Below are 24,330 nucleotides of genomic sequence, written 5' to 3'. Positions count from 1 at the left end.
GTGTTTAAAAGTTCTTAGGATATATATTTTGTAATAGTGATAATCCCGTAAAATGTTCGTTACAAAAAACTATAATTAAACTATAATGGATGTTTAAAATGTTTAGTTTGGTGTGCTTTTTAACATTCTGGCCACATTGACTAGAGTTTAATATTTCGTAAATTGAAGAGGCGTAAAGAGGTAGGGGTTTGTATGGGTGTTAGACTATTCTACCTTAAATTGTTTAATATGTACGTATTTGAAAAGCTAGATAAAATACAGTGAAGCAATGCCCTTTTAAGCTTTACAGTGCAATCCTATATAGATTCTTAGTCATCCTGTTTAAGTCCAGTGGAACTTGTTCCTACATGAATGTGCCCAGGATTGCACTCTTAAATTTTGTAAAATTCCTTAGAAGCAGGGCATTGGAGACATCTGTTTAATTAAGATTCCAACTAGAGAGTAGAGCATGCATTTCAGTTTCTTCCATTGAATTCATTGGAATGTTAAAATGATGAGCTTGGGCTGCGTTATGCCCTGTGGTTTTAGAGTACTGGAGAATTCGTGAATGGGCACACAGCCAGATTTTCTGCCCTGTGAAAGCAATGTCTCCTTCCAAGTTGTTGTTGTTGTTGTTTTTAATAGTGACAAGTCACTGTCTGGTAATGTTCATCCCCCTGACTCAACTGGCCAGAGAGTAGTATAGTTATACTGACTGTGTTACTGGTAGAATTATAAACTTACTGGTTCAGGTGGTGCCCTTGGGACAGTGGCAAGAGAAATTTGGCAGTGGGCAGTCGAAATTCTGGTAAGGAGTCTTTTGAAGACCTTCCTGATTACGCACACTGGGGCAGCCGGCATTCAGACTTTTATTTACTTAGTTTCACAACAGGAAATGTGATCTTGTTACAGGGGTTGTTTTTTTTTGTCTGTGAACTGCATGCACTCCTGATTCTGTGGTACTCAAGCGTTTTACATGCATAGCTAGCAGAACCTCTAAAGCGAGTCAGTAAGATTTTAACGTTTTATCCTTTCCACACACAAAAAATGTACATGGTATTATGCATTCTTCAGTGACTAAAGTTTTTGTTTTTGGAAAAACAAAACAAAACGGTTGTTCTGAGCAGCCTTATCATCCATATGTGTGGAAATGAGCAATTTCTGATTAATTGTCCAAATTCCAGTGGTAAAAGCAGTTCATTAGGTCAAATGGTAGAGCTGCAGTACTTGGCATAATTTGACACCACCCCTTCCTCCACTCCATCACTCATACCTTTGCAATAGCATTAGCTCTGTATGGGATCCCAATCAGCTCAGGGTCTCCTCTGCAAAACAGGACTACGCTTTTGCAATAAATGTATTGTATAGCCGTTTTCTGTGCCTCCAGTTTTATAGTAAGTTTCAGCGGCAAGAGTACCCCTTAGATCCCAAATCTAACAATGATCTCATTGTCCAAATGCTGAGCTTTATGTAGCCAAAATGGCAGCAGCATATATTGGTAGGTTTGAGAGAACTCCATGTTTTGTGGAATTACAAGCAAATACTTTTTTTAAAAAAAATTCCAACCCCCCCCCCCCAAGCCAAATGAGGAACAGCTTGAAATGGTGAAAGTCTGTTTGGAGAGAGGCAAACTGGGCAGAGAGAAAAAATGGATTGGAATGCTTTGGAAGACACCCCCCCCACACACACACACAGAATCTTGGGAAGTGTAGTTTGCTAAGAGTGCTGGGAACCATAGCTATTTGAGAGGTAAACTACAGTTCCCAGGGGAGAGGGGCTTTAAATATCTGGTATGCATACAGTCCTGGTTCCCCGTTTTGAGAGGGGTAGCCATGTTAGGCTGCTCTAGCAAAAAGAACGAATGAGTCTTGTGGCACCATAAAAAAACTAATCATAGAAAGCAAACAAAATAAATGTGATAGGGTTTATGGTGCCACAAGGCTTTTTGTTCTAGTTCACCACATTTTTTATGAAATGAGTTTTTATCAGAAGACCTTTAACCTAACATGCCTATCCTTTGCTGTTCAGGATTATGGAGGCAGCCAGTGACTCAGTCGGAGCTGAAACTTCGGGTGTGGCGAGCTGCCATCACAACCTGCGGCATTGGTCTGGCATGCAAGCTACGCAAAAGCTATTGCACTGCACAATTAGTGACCCTCGTGTATGTCACCATTAAGGCTGGGGTATTTGCTTGCAATAGTGAGCGCTCTTCTCTGGCTTTCTAAAGTGAACCAAGTTCATCAGATGAGATTTTCTAACAAAAACAAAAAACAAATTGAAAGTGGCCCTCCCTTCCCTTATAAATAACAGCATGTCCTATGCTGCATTCCCTCTCACCTCCAACCCACAGAGAGATTACTTTGCTAGGAAGGGGTAGGAACTGAATTTGCTGCCAGGAAGCTTGGACGATGACACATTCGTGCAGTCTGGCACAAGCCGTTGCTGAGATCTGATACTCTAATAGCCACCTACACTGCAGCTGATCCCGTTAATACATGTTCTTACTGCAGGACTTTGGATTACAGTCCTCCCTCCCTTCTGGACACTATTTCTCATGGATTATACTGGCTGTGTACTTGTGTACATGTTTTGTTATGGAGCCCCTGCTCTTTTTCTATAGGTGTCATATGCACAGAATTGGCATGTGTTCACAAGAAAAACTAGCTGTGCCGGTGTAGGTGGCTATTATAGTGCCAGTGTCTCATAATGATCAAAAGGGGTAAATGCATCTAATAAGTAACGAAACAACAACTAAAAACAAGCAAGACAGAAAAAGGGGCTGGGTGATAGTAAAGGTAATGGGACCCCTGACCGTTAGGTCTAGTCACGGACCACTCTGGGGTTGCGGCACTTATCTCGCTTTATTGGCCGAGGGAGCTGGCGTACAGCTTCCGGGTCATGTGGCCAGTATGACTAAGCCACTTCTGGCGAACCAGAACAGCACATGGAAATGCTGTTTTCCTTTCTGCTGGAGTGGTACCTATTTATCTACTTGCACTTTGGCGTGCTTTTGAACTGCTAGGTTGGCAGGAGCAGGGACCGAGCAACGGGAGCTCACCCCATCAGGGGGATTCGAACCGCCGACCTTCCTATCGGCAAGCCCTAGGCTCTGTGGTTTAACCCACAGCGCCACCCGTTTACTGCCTAATTAAAAGTCAACATGGTTTTTAGAGGGCCAAAACCTTATTGCTGGATTAGCTGATCTTCTGCCGCATGGACAAAACTTCAGTTTGTCAGCCCACATCCAATCCATTACTAATCTTGGATGCCCATTAAGAATCTCCCCCTTGACTGAGTTGGACATCTCAATAAGGCTATGGCTTTTGAAGACAGCTCTGTAATTCAGTAGGTTTACAACATACAAAGTGTTAGTATTAATGGGGGGGGAGGGGGAGCTGTAACAGAATGCACTATTGGGAATATAGTGATGAAAAAATATTTTCAAAGCCTTAAGTGATTTACACCTTACTGTAAACTGCAAAAGGGTGAAAGTACCAGCCTGAGCTCAGACTGATAATGTCTTTGTGCTGCAGTTTGGTTTTTAGGAGTTGGGATTTTTTGTCTTTGCCAGTCAGAGCCAGACTTGGTATTGTTATTGTTTTTCTGTGTTTTTTCTGTTTGCTTACACAAGATGCAAGAATCTTGTTTATTACTTCGTAGAGTTTGGCTGTAACAGAGCATCTACGCACGTAACTATCAGTAAACATTTTAGTATTTGGCACCATTTCAGATATAACCTTGAAATCTGTTCAGGAATTGCATTTTAGCCACTCATATGCCATTGCAGAGGCTGTCATGTGCTACTGTGGTCAGGCTTTGGCTAAACACGATGATCAAAGTCTTGACGATTCATTGGAAGGCAGCCAGTCGTAGGATTGTTAAAACCCTGTGACTCAGTTGCTGCTTTGAACTCTTGTTCTCGGCTATGCAGTCAAGTCCAAAAGTGAGGAACAATACTGTTTGGATTGGCTAAAGAAAAGGGATTTGATTTTTTTTTAAAAAAAAAAAAAAACACCATAGTATCTTTCTTCTGCTTTTGACTCACTTATATTCTCACATCACTGCAGATTTCCAACACAGAGACACCTTCTGCAGATGTATTTAGAGCTTAGAATTTAGAAGAAATTACATGGTATTTTGAAAAATGCCTTTGAAATATTTGAGTTCTGAAAAGGTCCTTTGCAGCATGGGACTGGAGAATAACCTAGGGATAGTAATTAGTGGTGGAACCGCCAGGTGATGTTGGAAATACAACTCCCATGACCATTGGCCACCCTGTCTGGGGTTCACAAAGGTTAAAGAGTCCAACATCTAGAGGGCCACTTTCCCATCCCTGGAATAAACACTGATGAGCATTACTTTGAATCAGTTTTAGCACCGTCATTTTCTGAAGGAACACGGATTTAAATGGGGGGAAGTGGGTCTATTAGAACTTGAATATTGAAAAGATAAGTAGAAACAAAGTTGTGCATTTGAGCAAATGATTAAGATAATAAAGTGCTGTTAGCGTGATCTGCCACATTCACCCCAAACCTTAAAAAGGAAAGGAAGTAATGTTTCTGCTTTGGATTGTGAAGGGGAGGAAAAGGTGAGGAATTCAGTGTACAGTGGTACCTCAGGTTAATAACTTAATTTGTTCTGGAGGTCCATTCTTAACCTGAAACTTTTCTTAACCTGAGGCACCACTTTAGCTAATGGAGCCTCCCATACCTTGGAAGTTGAATGGAATCCTGTTCCAAAAGTCCGTTCGACTTCCAAAACCGAAGTGTAGCTTCCAACTGGCTGCAGGAATCTCATGTAGCCAATCGGAAGCCGCAGAAGCCACGCTGGACGTTCAGCTTCCAAAAATCGTTTGAAAACCAGAACATTCACTTCTGGTTTTCGATCATTCAGGAGCCAAAACGTATGAGTTCCAAGGCATTCGGCAACCAAGGTATGACTGTAAACTATTTTTTTAAAGATGAAATTGTTCTATTCCTCTTAATTGATACTGGCACAAGCAGATGTGGGCAGATGAAATCATGGGGATCCCAACCCTAATTTCACAGGGGAGCAACTGAAGAATAAAACGCTTTGTACATTCATGTCGTAGAACTATTGCTATTGATGATAATGATGACATATTGTCCCTTCTTATTTTTTAAGGTAGTGGAACAAGTAGATCTTAAACAGAAGTCAAATTCCCTTGGTAGTTTCCCTCTGTAACACATTTGAAAATGAAAATGTCTGTGGTTATGAACTGGAATAGCTGTTAAACTGAAAATTTATGTCTATAAACCCAACATTCCCAATAGTTTTTGCTGCTTTATTACTGTACTGTGAAATCATTTTTTCTTTCCAGCTTAGTAGCAACCACAGATCAAAGACCATTTGAACAGATGGATTTTCTGAACAACCATCGCCAGTGTTAATCAGAAACCATTGTTGATATGTAGAAAAATAACCAGTTGGCTTTTCTTTACAGTGCTTGAAAGAACTCAGTGAAAATGTCTAGCAAAACATCCGGCACAACAAACAACATAGCTCAGGCCAGAAGAACTGTTCAGCAGTTGAGAATAGAAGCTTCTATAGAAAGAATAAAGGTAAGAAGAACTTATTATTATTAATTTATTTAAATCTGCCTTATAAAGCAAAAAATCCTCATTTTCCCCGCTTTTCCAGAGCACATTATTATTATTATTATTATTATTATTATTATTATCATCAACAATAATTGAATTTATATACTGCCCTACACCCGGGGGTCTCAGGGCGGTTCACAGAATAAAATCAAGATATAAAACCACAAAAAACCTAATAAAAATCAAAACAACAACCCCATAGCCCCCCCACTCACCCACAAAAAACACATTTCTAAAAGGGTGTTGGATGTCAGTAAGATCAACCAAAGGCCAAGTTAAAAAGGAATGTTTTTGCCTGGTGTATAATGAAGGCACCAGGTGAACTTCCCTGGGGAGAGCATTCCACAGACAGGGAGCCACTGCAGAGAAGGCCCATTCTCGTCTTGCCACCCTCTGAACCCTCTGAACCACACAAAAGAGGGCCTCAGAAGATGATCTCAGGGTCCAGGTAGGTTCATATGGAAAGAGGTGATCCTTGAGGTATTGCAGTCCTGAGCCGTTTAAGGCTTTACAGGTCAAAACCAGCACTTTGAAGTGGGTCCAGAAACTTAATTAGTAGCCAGTGCAGTCGGACCAGGATCATCGCATCAGCATCTACTGTTAAGAACACGTTCCTTTAGTCTAGGCAGTCCCAGAGAGAAGCGATATCTTTCTCTTCATATATATTGGGATTGTGTTCACATATGTACAGTATGTGTGCCATCAGTGTGAATTTAGTGGAGAATTGTACTTAAAAAAGAATGCCGCTGTGTGAAAATTGATGTACATACTGAGAAGAAATGTACACCAATTAAGAACACGAGGAAGAGATTTTGTTTATCGCCCAGTCAGTGCACATAATTTCCAGCAATACAGTGGGGAATATACAAAACATCTGACCATCGATTTATTCTTTCACATCTTTTTTTATTTGCTGGTTTCTGCTGCTTTTAATTATTTTACAAAGGCATGCAGTATTATTCTAAATCCATGTAAGGCTCAATCAACATGAACTTTTTTCTGCCTCGGGAATTTTTCCCCACACAAAACGTAAAAATATCACTTCGAAATCGCGTAAGATTTTGCTTGTTGGCTGTTGTTGGCAACCTGCTCCATATTTACCGTGCCCCTTCTCACACATTCCTCAGGTGTCGAAGGCATCGGCAGATCTAATGTGCTACTGTGAGGAGCATGCCAGGAAGGATCCTTTACTAATGGGAATACCTGCTTCGGAAAACCCCTTCAAGGATAAAAAGACCTGCACTATCCTATAGGCTAAGCAGCAAAATGCCTTCAAGACCCTCCCCTGCAACCGAGCAGATCCTTAGAGAAGTAACCCGAAGGTTACCTGGTATCAACCGCATAAAACAGCAACTCATTTACATTTTGTGTTAAAATGAACTTTTAAGTTTTCTAAAAAGGTCTCTTTTCTTTATCGCATTCTAAATGGGGATGCAAGGTTTATAAAGTTACTTCTTGTCAATGGAATGGTTCTAAGAGCATAGTTGGGAATTGGATTATGTTGGCTTTGGGGGTTATAAAGAGAGGGTTGGGTTGGGTTTTACTTAAAAGTGCAATGAGTGTTCACAATTCCAGGTGTGAGGTTGAACAATCAAGACCAAAGTTGCCTGAGCTTCATTTTCCGACTAGTGAGGCAGACCAGCGTAGAGTCCTAATCAAGCTTACTTTTAACATTTTGATTTTATACCAGCGTATAGCCTTGTATATGTAATTGGTGTCTGTATCTATGGTCCGTGCGTATGTTTGTTTAGATATATACACGCATTACCAAGTGCATTCTTTAAGTACGCCCTTCAAAGTTTATTGCTGCATTTATCAATAACTCCTGCAGTTCATGCCTTTTACCATCAAGTATGTCTTAAGCTTTTTCACAATGTCTTAAGGACTTGTAGACTTGTACTTAGTATAAATTCTTGTTCTCAAAATGATTTTGAAAGGTGACATTTATAGCCTTTGGTTCTTCTGCCTTCTCGCATTTCCTCTGAAATTTAGACTGTCACCCATGGATTCTGAAAATGGAGCCTAGATAAGTTTCTCCTTTTTCGTTGTGCTTTAAGGGGGAATCTGCCGCCTAACTTTCCTACGCACTTCCCTGTTGTTAATTTTTCGGTAAGCATCCAGGCTATTTTTTCTCTCTCATTGCTAAATTCACGTCTATCAAATGCCAAATAATATCTACAGAGGAGTGGGAGACTCTGGGTGCAATCCGTGGTGCTATTGCTTCTGCACAAGGCCTATGGAAAACACTGGTGGTTGTGCTGAGGAAATGCTTGAAGGGTTGCAGCAATGCACAGTACTAAATCTCTGATGAATGTAAATGGTATTAAAACGTTTGTGTAGCCTTCGTGTATTGATGGAATACTGAATGGAATGAATCAATATCGACTTCTTCTAAGCCCAGGTATGTATCAGTATTCTGTGCGCTGCCAGTCCTTTCATGTTTTTAACTTTGTGGTCTGCCATAGCTGTATATTTGCAGAATGTGTTAAACATTTGGGGTTCAGGGTTGTTCCATGTGCAAGGAGACTTAAGATGCATGGCTAGATACAACCTTAGCAGTGCTCAAGTAGCACAGAAAGCAAAGCCACTCAACGTTGTTTTTACAGCAAGGCCCAAAGGTTTCCATCTTTAGCCAAACTAAAGAAAAACCTCCCTAGTTGCAAAGAACTAGAATTCTCGCTTTAAACTAACAGGAGTAATAGCTGGTTCGCGGCAGATGGGGGGAAGGGCCCCAAAAGACCTGACTTCACTGTGACTGGATCCTGAGAAGCTGGCTGCAGAGCCAGCAAAGCAAGGTGCCTATTCCACTCCATAATGCTCTGCAATATATTAACTTGAAATTGCAGGAGCAAGGTCTTGCAGATTTCTGTCTAAAGGCAGATTTGGCCTTTGTTTCTTTTAGTACTGCTCTATAAACTTTCACACTGATTTTGCTTGCCATATACTTCAGTCTGCCCTCTCAAAAGGAATGTATGTTTGTTGATAATATTAATTAATTTGACTGCAAATAATCTGTATTTGTGCTATCCATTGCGGCCATTTCACTTGCTACCCGAAATGTAGTTAATGGCTACTTCATCAAGAACCAGGATAACAGGTCCTACGAAACAAATACTCCCGGTTACACATTTTGAAATAGCGGCATTCCTTTCTCTGATGGTTTATTTCAAAATATGGTTTATTTCAAAATATAGGGCAGCTTTTGATTTGTGAGATACCCAGATCTGTCTTTCTAAAGGCTGATTCACACATCCATATTATTACATGGGCAGCATCGCATTTTCTGTAGGCTTGTTCACATTGAATCAGTCATGCCAGTACAAGCATGGGTCTGGGTCATGACCTTACTACATACAAAGATCTTTAAAAAGTGTGTCAAATGAGAATGTGGTGTCTTGCCATCTTAATACCCATTCATAGAACTAGTTCACCACCTACAAATCAGTGGGGGAAGCCATAAGTTGTGGTTTTTACCAATTTTTAAAACATACTGATTTGTATGGCTGTGCTGAGACATGACATGCACTAAAGCTGTGTCTCCACTACCATGTAATGTGAGTATTGTGTCTGTCTGGCACTTATTCCAAGTAAGCCTCTAGCAGCAACTCCATGTCTATTCAGACATAACTTCTGTGGACCTTGCTACAGATAAGTGCATATAGGGTTGTGGTCTAAATGTGGAGAAGTGCATGGGCACAATTGTTATGTAACTGTTCCCTAAGAGTGTTTGTGTCTTATACTGGACCAAAAGCTGGGGGGGGGAAATCCTGTCTCAGTGTCTTAAAATGATGCTAGCTCCCTAAAATGGAATTAGTCCTAGGAATGTTATTCGCCTTACTCCAGAAGCCAAGCTATTTCAGTTTTTAACTCATTAAATTAATGGAGGATTGTTGTTGTTATTGTTAAAATAGAAAAAACAAAAATATAGTTTTTGATGCATTAATCAATTTGGTACTTTCATCTTAAAATGAAGATGCTATGTCATCATTTGCAATCATTTTTAATTGCTTGCATATTAAGTGTTTTAATTCCACAAAGTGTTTTCCCCCCAGTACTGCATACACTACTACACTGTCACCAGCAACTGCTGCTGTGTATGCTTTACTGGACAATAAATTTGGACACATTCCATTGTTGCAGGCGAGAAATTTATGTTCCGTGCATTGCTCCCTGCCTTCCATTTACACTCCATCTTGCTTGAGATAAGCCATGTCCTTAAACCTTAAAATCAAAGAATCAAACATGACACAGTGCCGATAGAACCCATTTAGAATATCTTCAAATTATTCAGTTCCCAAATATGTAAAGCTTAAATGATGCATAAGTATTGCATACCTGTTGTCAAAGCCAGTGCCGGCACTTGCTGACCTAGGCAGCTGGCATGGTTCCAGCTGGACAACCATTCTCTCTGTCAGAAAATTCTCAGGCTGGTTAGAGTAAGATTTGCAGGAAAGATGGAAAAGAAGTCTACGGAGGCTGCATTGCTACTATCCAATGCCTTTCCTATTTTCTAATCTCTCATCTCCACTCCCACGCCCTAGTTTTCCTTATGTATGTCTAGAGGTGCGTACCCCTAGATGCCAGACCCAGTTTCTGGGTTTATTGTGTTTTCCTTGATACCAATGCTATTATAATCTAAGAGTATTTTAAAACCCTTTTCACGTATTTGGCATGCTCATGTGTTGCAGCACCAGGACAAAATAGCTTGGATCCAAAGGTGCTCTTTCGCACATGGCAGAAGGTGTTTTGTGCTCCCAGGTGGGCACTGTTTTATACCTCATGCTAAAGAGTTGCGCAAGAAAAGTGAAATTATGGCTTCAATCCTGTACCTGCTTACCTGAAAATAAGCCCCACTGAACTCATTGAGACTTTCTTCTGAGTAGACAGGTATAGGATTGTGCCGTGAGGCTGCAATCCTAGACACACTTACTGTGGAGTAAGCACCACTTAATCATAATAGGACTTACTTTTGAGTAAGTACATAGGATTGCAGGGCATACCTAAAGCTGATGGTTCTGTTTGGACTAGTGATTGCATGAGAACTGTTCTAGAACTTATCTGTTTGGACACTCTGTGACCTGCCAGCTCTTACAGCACAGAGCTAGTAGCTATTTTACTTCTGCTCACGGTGCTTTGGATCCAAACCAATATTTTCACCAGCAGTGCTTTAGAACTGTATTATACATAATGTATTTTACTAACTGAAGGAGAGTATTAAAAATGTCATGTTGTAAGGCGTGGGAACACAATTTTAATTAAGTAAAAATTGTGCCAACTTTGCATTCAGAAATGCCTTTTGACTTTCTCTTTAAAACACATGGTTTGAAAACTTTCACCCCAGTATTGGTTTCTTTTTAAGTTTTGGGCCATTCATAGTTTTTAGTCACAGAACAGCTGTAAACACAACACCAAAATACAGCTAGCTGCTTCGGGACACTTCTATCAGATTTTAGATAACTGCTAAATGCATTGTCACATTTTTCCAGCCTTCCAATAATGGCATATTGAAGAGTCAAAACATGCATACATTTCCTTTTTTGTGTGTAAAGCAAACTTTGCGGTGATGGTTATAATCATAATGCAAAGCGTAGAAAATACTGCCATCATATGCAATCCCACTTCTCATTTTCCATTTATTTCTGTGGGGCTTGTATGAGGCTCCCATAGACCACAATGGTGCTTAGATAATTGCACCTACTAGAATTCAACAGGGAAAACTGAACCAACCAAAATAATTACTGCTAGACCACTGTGAGGTTTTGAAATTAAAGACTATGATACTTAAACAAGAGTTTTCAACAACTGTACCACTACACTGCGTCTTCATGCTTTGATTAGAAATGCCTCAGAAGTAAAATATTACTCCAGTAAACGCTTTGTTTTCTTTTTTGGTCTTTTTTATTTAAAAAAATTGTAATCTGCTTACTTCTTACAGGCACACTTCTTCTCTGGTTTTTCTTTGAATTGCTTTCACAAAATATTGCTTGTATTATCTTTGTAATCCTAGATTGACAAGAATAATACCATGATTTGCCTTTGGGGTGGGGGATGGAAAAGGATTTGTGAAATTATTTGAATAGAGCTAATTTGTTTTGTTTTTTTGCCTTTCACAAGCAATCGTTCTCTAATAAGATTGCATACCTTGTGCATCTGCATACAACCTGATCTTTTCTTAAAAGATGGCTTCCGGTTGCCATTATTAGAGGGGTTTAAAAAAAACAACAACCCTGTAATTAAGATACTTGTTCACAATTAATATAGTACCATGGATATGAAACACTTTAATTAAACATCACTTCTTTTCATACGGTTCTCTGCTTTTCATTGTAGTTCAGTTGACTTCAGTTATGCTGGTGACCTGCCTGTGAAGGTAGCATCATATTCTAAGACTGCTGATTAACACCGTGTTGTGGCATTGTGCTGCAACTTTATCAGTTGGGAGGGCTGGGGAGTGTGGCTTTCTGTTTTGTTCATGAAGGCCAAATAAGGCCAATGGAGTTCTGAGTTCAGAATCCTGTGTTCCACTGGACTTCTACAAATTTGACCTGTTGTTTGCTTTCAATCAATGAGATTCAAATCTCAAATGAGTCCCTTCTGGCTAAAAGGGAAGCTGTTTTCTGTTCCTCAGAGTACATCCTTCCAAGTTCAGCCCCTTTATGCAGACTCCCGGAAGAAAGAGCCACATTTGCAATCTGTGTTCCTGAAAGTGCTTTGAACAAGAGGGAAGAATGGCTGAGTGACATAAAAAGGCCTAGAGCAAAATGAGTGTCATACACAGGAGCAGTTGCCTGTATGAGGTTATTGTGTCCTCACTCAGGTAACTGACCTATTCTTCAAGGTGGCTCATTTTGCTCCAGCCATCTTCATCCCATTATGTCCCATGCATTCATCAGTACATGCCGGTACCTGGATTTCACTTCCATGTTTTGCAGCAGGACTGCTTGATTCAGGGAGACTTTGAGTTGCTTGGGCCTCCACATAGTCATTCTTTATGAATGTTCCAATGGGACTGCCTTAGGTAACATATATACCATCAAATTTACACCTGGTGGCAGTAAACTCAGTGCGCCTCCTTCAGTTCTGTGTGCTCAACATGAAGACATGGTGACTAACGAGGAGAGGGGGGATGCTCGCCATCCAAAGAACAGAAGTGCAACTGACACAGACAGGTTTTATTGCACAGCATCAGTGATGGAGTGAGTGCTGACAGCACCACATGGGGAATGGGATTGCCACCTTGCTGTTTCTGCAGGGCGTTTGTGCCTGAGAAAGCCACTTGCCAAAGGAGCAACAGGTTCAGCTTTCCCATTCACTGTCTTCTTGTGCTGGGTCCCAATGTACCTGGCACACTGCTGCCTGTCAAGCTCTCTAGAAAGTCACTGAGCCCGGAGAAGATAAACACCACCCCCACGCAAGGGAGCATTTGCTTCCCCACTGGCGGTTGCTGCTGCTGAAAGCTTCACGCTCAGTCTGCATGAAACTGTGGATGTGGAATTTCCTCCCATCTGTGCGTGTTGGTTGTCCACCTAGTTTGTGGGAAAACAAAATCCTTCAGGGTTAGTAATGACCAGCAGGTAGAAACTGCAACAAATCCATTTTCTGATGTCTGGTTAAATGCCCATGACCACAGACAGGTGCCATCCCTCTTGCCCCAGATCCACTTCTTACTCCTGTCGATAGCCTCCTGGGGTCAACATTGAAGTGCTACTTGTTGAGCAGGCAGATATGGGCATTCAATAGTTTCTCATTCAACCTAGAGAGTTTGCCTGTGGTTGCTGTTCTGCTCGGTGTGCCTGCCTCTGGTCCAGCAAGAAACAATGAGTTGTGGACAGCAGTGGAAATCGGTGGAGTGGAATACATGCCGTCGGCTAGCAAAAGTTGTGGACATTCCATTGCTTTCACCAGTGCACAAAGGGAGCTCACCTGGATTTTGGCAGTCTGCAGCCTATAGAGGTCCCTTCTTACATTGCATATATTTCTGTGTGAAGGCTCCTGCGGCAGCCTGTTGTGTAAAAAAGGCTTGTTAAGCTAGCACACCCTTTTCCCTGCTCTCAATGCAGTAGGAGGCAATTTTCTCCGACTGAATAATCTGCTTGCTCATCACTGTGCATGGGGAGAGTTGGGATGAATGACGGAGCTGCAGTCTTCTGAAAAAGCAAGGTGTTCATTTACCCTTCCTATCTTTTTTTTGCCTCCCTGGTTAAGGCATATTTGTAAATTTCATCCAGAGAATGCATGCCATATACCACTCGTGTATGTTTTGTGCATGCTGCTTTAACATGTTTCAAGTGACACTGCGTGGCACAATTAGACACGCCTGCAGAAAGATCCAAGGGCATTCTCCACCTGCAGCATTCCTAATGTGTACAGAGCTCCAGTTGTGTGTGCACAGAGGATAAGATGGGGTTGATACCTTTCAGGTTTTCGTTTCGGCAGTTTCAAGTGATGACTTAGCAAACTAGTTTTCAAGTTTTTGCAGCTACACACATACTTTAGCTTCAGTTTCATCAGCAGTTAGTCATAGTTCTTTAACTGCGTGCAGGATTCTCGGCCATCTGGTTCCATCCATCTGGCATATGCTGCTGAGCAGTCTCCATTCCATTCCTTTCATTCAGGCATGTAGCATTCCATACCAGCAATCCTTGAATGATGGCTCTCTTGCTTACTACCAGCTTTAAAAAATAAATAAATAAAGTTTCACAGAATTATTTTAATGAGCAGCATTTCTGCCTCTAAATTTTTACGATTAAAATACAGTGGAAAAATATTTTTGGAAGCCCAGTATGCTTTAATTGTATATATTTCAGTGTCAAACTGATACTTAAAACTGCATGCAAAGCAGCAATTCAAGGTTTCAAGGGACAGTGTCATGTTTCAAATAATTGCATGCTTTCTTTCATTGCTAATTTTTTGTTGTTCTTTGTGCTGCAGTTTGTGCTTTTGCTTCTTCTTTCCTTCAAGGCTCAATAGCTTAGGGTAAGCTGATGAGTGATGTGTGCTTTTTTTATCCCTGTTTTCTAGCTCCCAATAACATTATTTTTGACATATCACTAATGCTTTCTGGGCCTTGAGTACTGACCAGGTTCACAACAACATCCCTTGCACCGAAGTCTGGCCTTGGGCAGCATAACTTCCTTGTTCGGTGCAGCATCGGAACCTGTGCAAGAGTGGTATGATAACCAGCTCTATTGTATCATTGTATGGGACACTCATGCGAGATACTCCTTTATGAAACACGTTGCCCGAGGAAAGATTTGCACAATTAGGCTGCTTCCGCATGTCCCATTTGCAAAGGGTGGGGAACCTGTGTGCCCTCCAGATGGGACAGAAATAGCCTAGCTTCAGTTGTCTGCGCTAAGTTGTATTACTGCAATGCATTGTCCAAGGGGCCGCCTTCGAAAACAGCTTGGAAACTGCAGCTGATGCAGAACTCAGCAACCAGATTGCTGACTGGGGCAAGACTGTCTCCTGCCTCAAATTGCACTGGATGCTAATTAATTTCCAGGCTCAATTCAAAGTCCTGGTTTTGACCTATGACACCTTCCGCAGGCCAGGACTCCCAATACCTCAAGGACTGCCTCTGTCCACATGAACCAACCCAGACACACTGTTGTGTACTCTATCCAAGGGAAGTGCTGAGAGTGGCAACATGGGAGCAGGCCTTTTAAGTGGTGGCCCCTTGCTTGTGGAACACTCTCCCCAGGAAAGCACACCTGGCACCATCCATATCTGTCCTTGGGCACAAGGCAAAACCTTCTTTACCTGGGCTTTTGGTTTTTGGGGAGGGTGCCCATCTTTTAAGTGGGGTGGGTAGCTCACGTTCTTTTAAATATATTTTTGGATGAGTGTTTTGTTCATTTATGCCTTATTTTAATGTCTTTGTTATTTCTATTTTTATTGCGTAAGTCACTTTGAGCCGCTGGGGTGCAAAAAAAATTGTATTAAATAACAAGAGCAACGGTTACTAGGCTGCCACTCCCATCATACTGACCCACAGCCACGCTGGCTGAGACTGATGAGAAATGGAAGTCCCAACATCTGCAGGATTACAAGTTGCCCTTTAAATGTAGTTGCCACAGCCTAGGAAAAAGCTAAGATCCGGACGTGTTCTCTGGAGTATATACAGCAATGTATGAGAGCAGCATAAGGCATCTGCTACGGGGCAGCTGTACCATTACTCAGGATGTAAGTAGTCTGCAGCAGATACTGGATTATGGGATGCCATTAAGAGAGTTTCTACCTCATATATGAAAATGCATTGGGCTGTATCTGGTCTTGTATTGAATACAAAGAGCATCTGCTGCTTTTATAAATGTGATGGTTTAGCCTTTAAAGTCCCCGGTGAGTGCTCATACCCAGAAAATTGTAAATTTGATTTCCTGCTCACTGGCCTTCACAATATGCCCTGACCTCTCTTTGTTTACAACCCTAGTGTTGTTGATCTTTTTGCCTTGTTCCAGAATATTTCCCTTTACTTTCAAAAGCTTCTGCAAAGTCTTTGCCTTTCATTTGCTTCTCATATGTATATACTTAGGCAGTGCCCTCTTCAAAACATATCTCTTGTGCATAATACAAGCAGCTCAATGGGTCTTTCCTAACAACCTGTAAAAATGAAATCATAATGTATGTAGCTATTGGGATGGTTTTCAAGTGGCCTGATCTCTCTGAAAAAGTTATGTGATGTAGCTTACTGAGTTTGGTGCATGCCATTCCCTAGATTCCACTCAATTTTGAAAATATCTTTCCTGATTCAGCTAGCTACAGTAATCTTTTTAAGACATTTATCATGTGGCATTTCTCTTTCAAATATCATCCATCCTAGGAGACTTTCAGAGAACATTTGCAATTTGATTTGTTGCTTATTCAACTTGCAGATCTTAAATAATAATTGGCCCTTCATAGATGTTTAGGTCCTTTTATCAGAAATGTGCCTTTATTGCACACAACGTATGTTTCCCCAGCATTCCAGCGATGCCACATTTTTATTTTTTCCAGATACGCTGTGTAAAGATTTGTTATCTGGGAAAATACATTTCCGTAAAATAATCCATTTGCTCTGACTGTATACAGTTGAAGAGTGTCAAGTGTCACATTTACCGGTAGCTACTTCCTGGGAGGCAGGTAGTGACAACTTCTTCCCCCAATGTCCACACAAATTCTTTCATTTTGTTTGTGAATTGTTCATCTTTTGTGCAGGAGTGGCCATGCAGTTCATGATAATGAACATCTAGGACCTTTCCAGCCAAATTTTGAACACCCTGTGCTCTGTGTGCAATGTCCTAGAGGCATGGTCCTAGATCAGCATGATCCAGGCATTTGCAGTTATCAGCTTTCCAAGAACTGCTTTGCCAAAACCAACTCCTTCTGCTCACTTACAAAAGCAAAAACACTGATTTGCCATAGCTTTGAAAATTTTATTTCAGCGAACACAGTCCAGTTTCAAACAATTTATTAAAATATAGCAGTTCAAACATTTTTAATACAAGGGGTGCAAGCAGGATTGCTCTTGAAAATCCCAAGCATAAATAAATCTTTCATCGGTATCATAAAATAAGTTAATATTTCTTAGAATAAAAACTTAAGAAATCAAGCATGTTGGAACAAAGATTTAAGAATAATTAATCCTTTTAGCTCTTACAAGTGAAAGGTATTTAAAAACGGAAACTAAAAGGTGCTCTTCTACAACTCCAACAAAGCACATTTGGTGTGTTCTGAAAGGAAATCGGCACACTGTTTTTGCAACCTTCTTGCAGAACTCAGACTTCCTCCACAAGGACTTCCTATTGCTCCCCAACATAGCTCTGCTTCGGGTCCATCATCTTCCAACAGCAAAGTCAAATGTCTCTCCGTTTCTCACAACATGTAGTTCAACCTCAACTTGACATCAGTTACTGTAATCCTTGTGTCAGGCTGGGAAATTGCTTCCTGAGCAAGCTACTAAAGTATTTTGAAACTTCAGTGCAATTTTTCTGTTCAATTCAGCTTCATCCATATGCTGTCATCGTTCGGGAAGGTTAATCACTGGAACCCACTGGTCCATGTAGCGGCTTTCCCGGCAAAAGCAAATCAGCTGACTTAAGGCTGGATCCTTCCATTGAGAGGCATGTGGATTCTGAAAGGGGAGAAAGGGAAAAGGATCATTGTCAGCACAAAATAAAATTAAATGATACTGCTAACAGTAAAAGAGACTGAATATAAATGATCTGCGTAAATTTTGAGTTTGTAGCACATTCAACAGGGTATTTTGGAATTATTTTCTTTAAAACCAGTAAAAGAAACATCATTTTTCAAAAACAAACCAATGTTCCTGTGCTATGGTTAACAAGTCCACAATTCCCATTCAATTGGGTGAATTGAGTAACAGTGACTGAGTATTTTCATCACAGTTCAACTGAGTTATCTAATAATGACCTCTGAGCCAATTAGTAATAAGGAAAGACAAATATAGACAGGGAGTTACTGTAGAAAGTGACTCATGGGGTTGTTTTCTCCTGCTGACAGCAGGATGAAACATGCTTGAACATGTCTTTGCCTCGAAAATCCCTATGAGCAAAGTAGGAAGCGTGGTACGATTTGTGCAGGGGAAAAGGTTAGTGAAAGAGGTCATGCTGATCTTTCCTTCAAACCACAGAAGCAGAGGTGCACCAGTGCAAGGACACTGAAGAAACCACTACAGTTTTTGTTTTAAGCCAGAGTGAGATTAGAGTATTTAGACAGATTTTTACAATTTGCAATTCAGCTTCTTTCAAAGAAATGCTGTACAGTCCAGAAGGAGACTCTGAAGCAACAGTGAGGTCATGCTGGCTGCCCTCTATGCCCAACATGTTAATGAAACACAGCACTTACTGTCACAAGCACACAGTGCAGGTCTGCAGGCTGCTCGCCCCCTCCACTCGCCCCCAGGAGCAGCAGCTCCGCTAGCCGACTTGGGTTGCTCACTCGGAGTATGTTAATGTCATTCTCACAACAGAAAGCTTGGATCAGGGTGAAGTGAATTTGTAGTGCAACATCCTGGTTGTCTTCCTCATCGGCTGCCAGCAGACAAAGCACCACATTATCTGGATCCCTGGAGGGATAAAACAATGCCAGCTAAGTTAGTCACAGCCCCAACAAACAATGATGCATTTTTCAACGACATAAGGGAGACAAAACAGGAACCAAAGTCACAGGGCATATGAACACATGGTAACGCGACTGTCTATATACTATACACGGGGGGGTGGGGTCCTATTATGTTATTTTCTATGAACTGTACTCAGCTAAATTTCACTCACCACTGAAATCAATGAACATGATTATTACATCTATTTCAAGACAAACTTCATTGGCTATCACCCAATGTGGTTGACCTTTCACACCCTGGATTTTAAGAGCTGAATTTTCAAGGGCTATCTAAGGTCTGTGGAGCAAGGGGGAGGGTTTTTGTTGCACTTTCTCCCCCCCACACACACACAGACACAAAGGGGGAGGGGAACCCGATTACATTTCAGCACCAAACTAAAGGGGACGGGCACATTTTCAAAACCGCTGTTCAGCAGTTCCCATTGTGTCAACTGTCAACTGGGTGCTTGGAACTCTGGCATTGTGGGTAAAAAGGGGAGAGGTTTTTTTCTGAAATCTGCCCCACAGACGAAACTCTGTGCCTAAGTAGGGGCAGTTATGCATGATCAAGTATTCAATGTCCACACAGCTGCCCGGAAGTTTTCCTATCTGCACAGTGCAAGTTTGCCTCTTAACTGATCTAGTGTTTCTTCAGAAAAGTCCTCAGGCACAGCTGCCCTAAGAGAGGTGGGAGGACCTGTTTCTTGTTACTCATCAATACAAAAGGGCACCAGCAAGCCAGTTTCTCACTTACACGTTGAGCAGCTTGGCAGCCTCATACACTCCGATGGTGATGCTTCTCTGAGTCAGGGCTTTGCTCAGGACTTCCTCCAGGGCATCCCCTACCTTCTCCATGCTGATGGCATCCGAAGAAAAAATAAAAAGGGGGGTGGGGAAGCAGCGAGAGGCTCTAATTAGCGTTTTTATTTAAATAAAACACACCAAACAAATCCAAGGGGGGGGGGGAGAATAGATCACCTTGCCTTAAGTAGCTCCCCCCCCAGCCCACATTCCCTCCTGGCGCCCTCATGCCCTGCAAAACTGAGGGGAAGCTGAGCTGGAAACTCCCCTGAATGGGATCTGTTCAGAAATAAGCGGGAGCCAAGTGCTCCCACAGGAAAATCGCTTCCAAGCGCAGGTTATTTGGAGTTAAAGGTGCGCTTGCTTATCCTGTCAGGAAAAAGAAAAGAAGGGAAAAGGCTACAACCCGCCACGCCTCTCTCTCTCTCTCTCTCTGACACACGCACACTCTGCAATCGACTCCCGGTTTTCTTCCTTACGCGCGGATCTACTTTCTTCCGCAGATCCCCTCCAGGCAATTTTATTTTTTTGCACCAGAGCATTTTTTTCTCCCTCCCCGCCACCGGCCCCAGCTGTGAGGCGACTGGCGGTCGCGGCGGCGAGCTGGGCGACCCTGTACTGCCTCGATCCGGAGAGCTCAGCGAAATCTGCAGCGGGCAAACTCCTGTCCCTCCAACCTCCACGCATCGCAAAACCGAGCTGCAGCTGCTGCCATCGCGTACCTTCCGAAAGTCTGGTGCTCCCCAGCGAGGTCTTCCAGAGTCATATTGCAGCTGCAGATCCCTGCAAAGAAACCAATCCAACGGGGGGAACGGGAGAGGCAGCCTTCAATCCTCCTCCTCGCCCTGCGCCCTCTGCCTTGCTTCTCGGCTCCTCCGGCTGCCCTCAGGGGAATCTGGGTAAGTGTCCCCTCCAGTAAGTCAAATCCTTCGGGGCGGCGGCGCTGCTTCGCTCCTGCCTTTCGCCTTCCTCGCCCACCCGGGCACTTGCAGCCCCGCTGCTCAGGCCGATCCCTTCGCGCACTTCCCCGCTCCTCCCTCTCCCCACACGGCGCTGCCACTTTGAGGGACAAAGGGCTCCCCGGGCAGGAGTTATCCTGCCAACCCCCAGCCAACCGTCTCCCGGCTCGTTTGCATGCGGCCACCCTATTGGGGCATGCAAATGAGCCGGGGCGTTCGACTTGGGGCCACCCGGGGGGGGGGGAGAGATCCAGGCTGGGAAAGCTGGGTCAGTAACTTTCCCTGCCCTCGCCCGGCGCTGATTGGCAGAGGGAGAAGTTTTGGGGGGCGGAGTTTGCTGCGGGTGCCTGGTTGCTCTCCCGCCTCAGCTGTTTTTTCTTTGCTGGTTGCATATTCCCCCCCCCTCCCTCTCTCTCTTTGTTTTGAGAAAGGGGAGGGGGGATTGCGCGCGAGCTTCTGTTTGTGGGCTTAATGCTCTGCAGATCACCCCTGACAATAAATAGTTGTTAGTAAGCAAAGTTGCAAAAGCCAGGAGGGAGCGGGCTCGCAGCAGCGGCTGTTTTAACTCGATCGGCGCCTGGTGCTCGTGTAGATATGGGAATCGCCACCCCGGAATGAGTCCTGTTCCCCCGCTTGCTGCTGCCGCCGCTGTTTTCCAGCTCCTAAGGACACTGTGGGTTGTTAGGATGGCACGCACGGCAGAATTTTATGGGCGCGTTTAATTAGACAGGTTGCGGGGATTTGAGTTTCGGGCTCTTGTTTCTTAAGCGGGCAGTGATCTGTGTGACCTTTGGGTCGTAAGATGCAGCTTGATTTAAATGGGGAGGAGCTGGCCGCTTGCTCAAGATCCGGGATGGGGAACTTGCCCTCAGGTGGTGTTGGGCTCCTGCTCCCGCCTCTCCCAGCTCCGGGGTGTTGGGAGCTGAGCAAAACGTCCAGAGAGTACCAGAGGTACTTACACTTACACCCCAGCCCGCCTACCTACTGTAGAGGTGAATGTCAGGGAAGCAAACCGCTTTAGTCTATGGAGAATTGTGCTTATACTGCAGTTTTCCAAGTGTGTGTGAGGCAAGTGACATTGAGGTAACCAAGCTTTGGAAGAGGCAGGGCGGCCTCCTCTTGCCTCAGCTTTGTCTCGGGTCAGCTGAGGCCTTTGCACTATCACTCGATGACAGCTGCCCCAAGTGAGGTATTGCATGTGTGAAGAGTGAGCCATCAAAGATAAAGCACTGCGACCACACCTTCCACAGACTAAAGGGCATTGGTAGCCGTAGGTCTGCTCTGAGGGCTTCTCCACACTTAACTTTTCCACTGCTTTCCAGGAAGATTTCTGCACTCCCCACCTCCCCAAGCTTTCTTGCTCCGGTGGACAATGCCTGACAAGGGTGCCAACTTGAATAAAATATTGGGGGGCAGGGGAGTTCAACCCCACCCTGCATAATCACAAAATGTGGCACATACACATCAATTAAATGGCAATGCCCATCAACTTGGGGGGGGCACCCCCTCAAATATTTTATTTGGAGGCCAGGCAAGGGACCTCAGCCCCTAGGAGTTGGCTCCCAAGATGCCTGAAAAGAGCAGAGAAAAGGTAAGTGTGGATAACCCCTATGTTGGGGACAACCCAATGCAGTTCAGTCTATACCATTAGCTTTTTCAGCTGCCTGATAAAAGGGAACATGAACAACATGTACCGCTTCACTCAGTGAGAGAGGCCAGCCCCACTTGGCAGACTTCCTCTTGCCCCACCTCCCCACACCTTTGCATGTTTGCAATGTGTGTAAAAGGGCTCTCCCCTGGATACTGGTATATGTGGGTGGAGCTGCAAGCAATGAGGGGCCACGATTGGGCCAGAATCCAACTCTGGGTGGAGGAGTTTTACCTGCACACACCAGTATCTGGAGAGAGCCGTTTCCCACACTGTTTGAATGTGTAGGCAGTAGAGGGGCAACCCAGCAGTGAGGCACCAGTGCAGCCCCCAGCCCCCCCCCTCCACCAGTGTTTTGCCACATGGGGAGGGTTGTGTGAACACCATAAGTTAAATACATGCATGCATGAACCAATCCTGATTGTACAAATAACATTTTTCTTTATTTGTTGCATTTCTACCCCATATTTCCTACAAGGAGCTCAAGGTTCTCTCCCTCCTCATTCTATCCTCACAGCAACCCTGAGGTGTAGGCTGAGAGACTGTGACTGGTGCAAGGTCATCCAACGAGTTTCATGACTGAGCAGGATTTCGAACTCTGGCCTCCCAGGTCCTAGTCCAATGCTCTAACCACTAAACCAAATATTATAGTTCTATACACTGGGGTCGGGGGGGGCGGCAGCGGGATGAGAGCAGCTATTTAAGATCTGTCAGCAGATCTTCAAAAGACTGATAAGGCAAAAGCACTTTCCCTTATTCTTCCCAGCAAGCACTCTGAAGCAGAATGAAAACCCAACAGTTCACTAGTAATGCCAAGGAATTATTATTTTTTACACAAACTGTGTGAAAAATATGTTTTATTCAATCATTCGGTGCAGGAGAAGTGGAGAATAAGAACCAAACAGGACAAAATAATCATGAAGTACGCATTCTTCTTTCCCTTCCCTAATTTACATTCTTCACATTTCACCCTGTTAACTGGGGTTGGTGTGGATCTATATGCATAAATGCACATGGTTTCAACAGATAATTTTGCAAGTTAATGACATTTTTAAACCTGTCATCTCAGGGCAAAATATGCAGGTTGGCTTGGTGTAAAAGAATTCTCCTCTCCCATCCCTTTTGCATTCAGGCCAATGAGGAAAGCTTCTGGTCTGACTGACAATCAAGTGAAGCATTGAAGAGTCCTCTTCTCCAATTGAAAGGCCTATAAAGGGGAGGAGTTTCCTGCTTCCTATTTTCTTCCTAATGATATTACTGTTGTTGGCCAGAATCTAATCACCTCACATGGAGGTCACAGGTGATTGTTTTTCGAAGGCACCCATTCCATGAGGTGCCTAACGCAGGCACAGAGCGTTTCCATGTGACTAGGTGAAACCAAGAGTAAAACACATTTCAAACATTACAGCTTCCATGTTGAGAAGAAGCTAACGTGACTTTTGTTCTTGTTAGTAAATCCCTCATGGAGGCCTTGAGGTCTGAGGCGGCTGTTAGGCCCGGTTCATTTCAAAACGGAGCTGCATCCGAGGAGATGGTTCCATGTAGAACATTGTTTGTGTGAATTAACTCCTCACGCAGTTGTGGCAATTTCAGTCACACTAATTGAATCCCCCCCCCCTTTTTTTAAAAAAAGAGTGTCACAAGTCACAACTACCTGGTTCACTCCAATTGTTTTATGCATTAAATTTACACAATTCCCTTTTAAGTGGCAACCACACCACTGTATTAAAGTGGTCATTAGGAGGCCTGTCAGAGAGCAAGACTATTCATGGCAAGAACAACTCAAACGTGCTGAAATGTCATGTCTGGTTGGAGCAGTTGGACTATAGTTACTGGGGAGCGGGGAGAGCCACACAGAGTGTTATTTGTGCCAGGTTTTAATTCCTGGATCTGGTTTTGAATGTCAGGACTAAGCTTCGGCATTCATGAAGTGATAAAAAGGTGCCTCTGAGCATGTGCCGTGTGTGCTGCCCTGACCACTGCAGTGTGCCTTTCTGTAAATCTCCAAGACTGGTGACAGGGGAGCAAGGCAGGCTTGATGCTGCATGTGCTCCTTCCTCCTTTGCAACCTCCAAATGAAAGAATACATACATAAAGGATGCAATGACTTTAATATGCCTCTAGTTAGTAGATCCAGGAGCCAGTCTCAAAACTCTTTCTCTTTTCTTTTCTTTTCTGTCCCCGCCCCCCATAATCTGGATGCTTTCTATTCCATACTTGT

At 43.2% G+C, this 24,330-nt stretch overlaps 2 protein-coding genes and 1 long non-coding RNA gene across 5 annotated transcripts in view; 1 reads left to right on the top strand and 2 right to left on the bottom strand.

Moving 5' to 3' along the window:
• Window positions 1–11,905, top strand: part of GNG12 (G protein subunit gamma 12) — a 41,361-nt gene extending 29,456 nt beyond the window's left edge. For 2 of the 3 annotated variants that reach the window (XM_083448312.1, XM_083448311.1), the window contains 2 exons: window positions 5,444–5,561; window positions 6,728–11,905. In XM_083448312.1, the coding sequence (XP_083304438.1) occupies window positions 5,466–5,561; window positions 6,728–6,853 (222 nt within the window). In that variant the 5' untranslated portion in view covers window positions 5,444–5,465 and the 3' untranslated portion in view covers window positions 6,854–11,905. The remainder of the gene's footprint in view (window positions 1–5,443; window positions 5,562–6,727) is intronic. The other variant, XR_014513063.1, reaches the window with a different exon arrangement.
• Window positions 9,139–24,330, bottom strand: part of LOC310681015 — a 92,056-nt gene continuing 76,864 nt past the window's right edge. Inside the window, exon 2 of the long non-coding RNA XR_014513064.1 lies at window positions 9,139–9,227. This is a non-coding gene — a long non-coding RNA (uncharacterized lncRNA). The remainder of the gene's footprint in view (window positions 9,228–24,330) is intronic.
• GADD45A (growth arrest and DNA damage inducible alpha) lies at window positions 16,994–20,693 on the bottom strand. The gene is made up of 4 exons (XM_083448310.1): window positions 20,225–20,693; window positions 19,456–19,557; window positions 18,447–18,666; window positions 16,994–17,712 (listed from the first exon to the last, which is right to left on the bottom strand). Exons 1-4 carry the CDS (start codon window positions 20,266–20,268, stop codon window positions 17,599–17,601), a joined length of 480 nt encoding a protein of 159 aa, XP_083304436.1. The 5' UTR covers window positions 20,269–20,693; the 3' UTR covers window positions 16,994–17,598.

The sequence above is a fragment of the Podarcis tiliguerta genome (genome assembly GCF_965153285.1).
Source record: "Podarcis tiliguerta genome assembly, chromosome: 6".
Lineage (NCBI taxonomy): Eukaryota > Metazoa > Chordata > Lepidosauria > Squamata > Lacertidae > Podarcis > Podarcis tiliguerta.
This window is presented reverse-complemented; position numbering and strand designations above follow the sequence as displayed.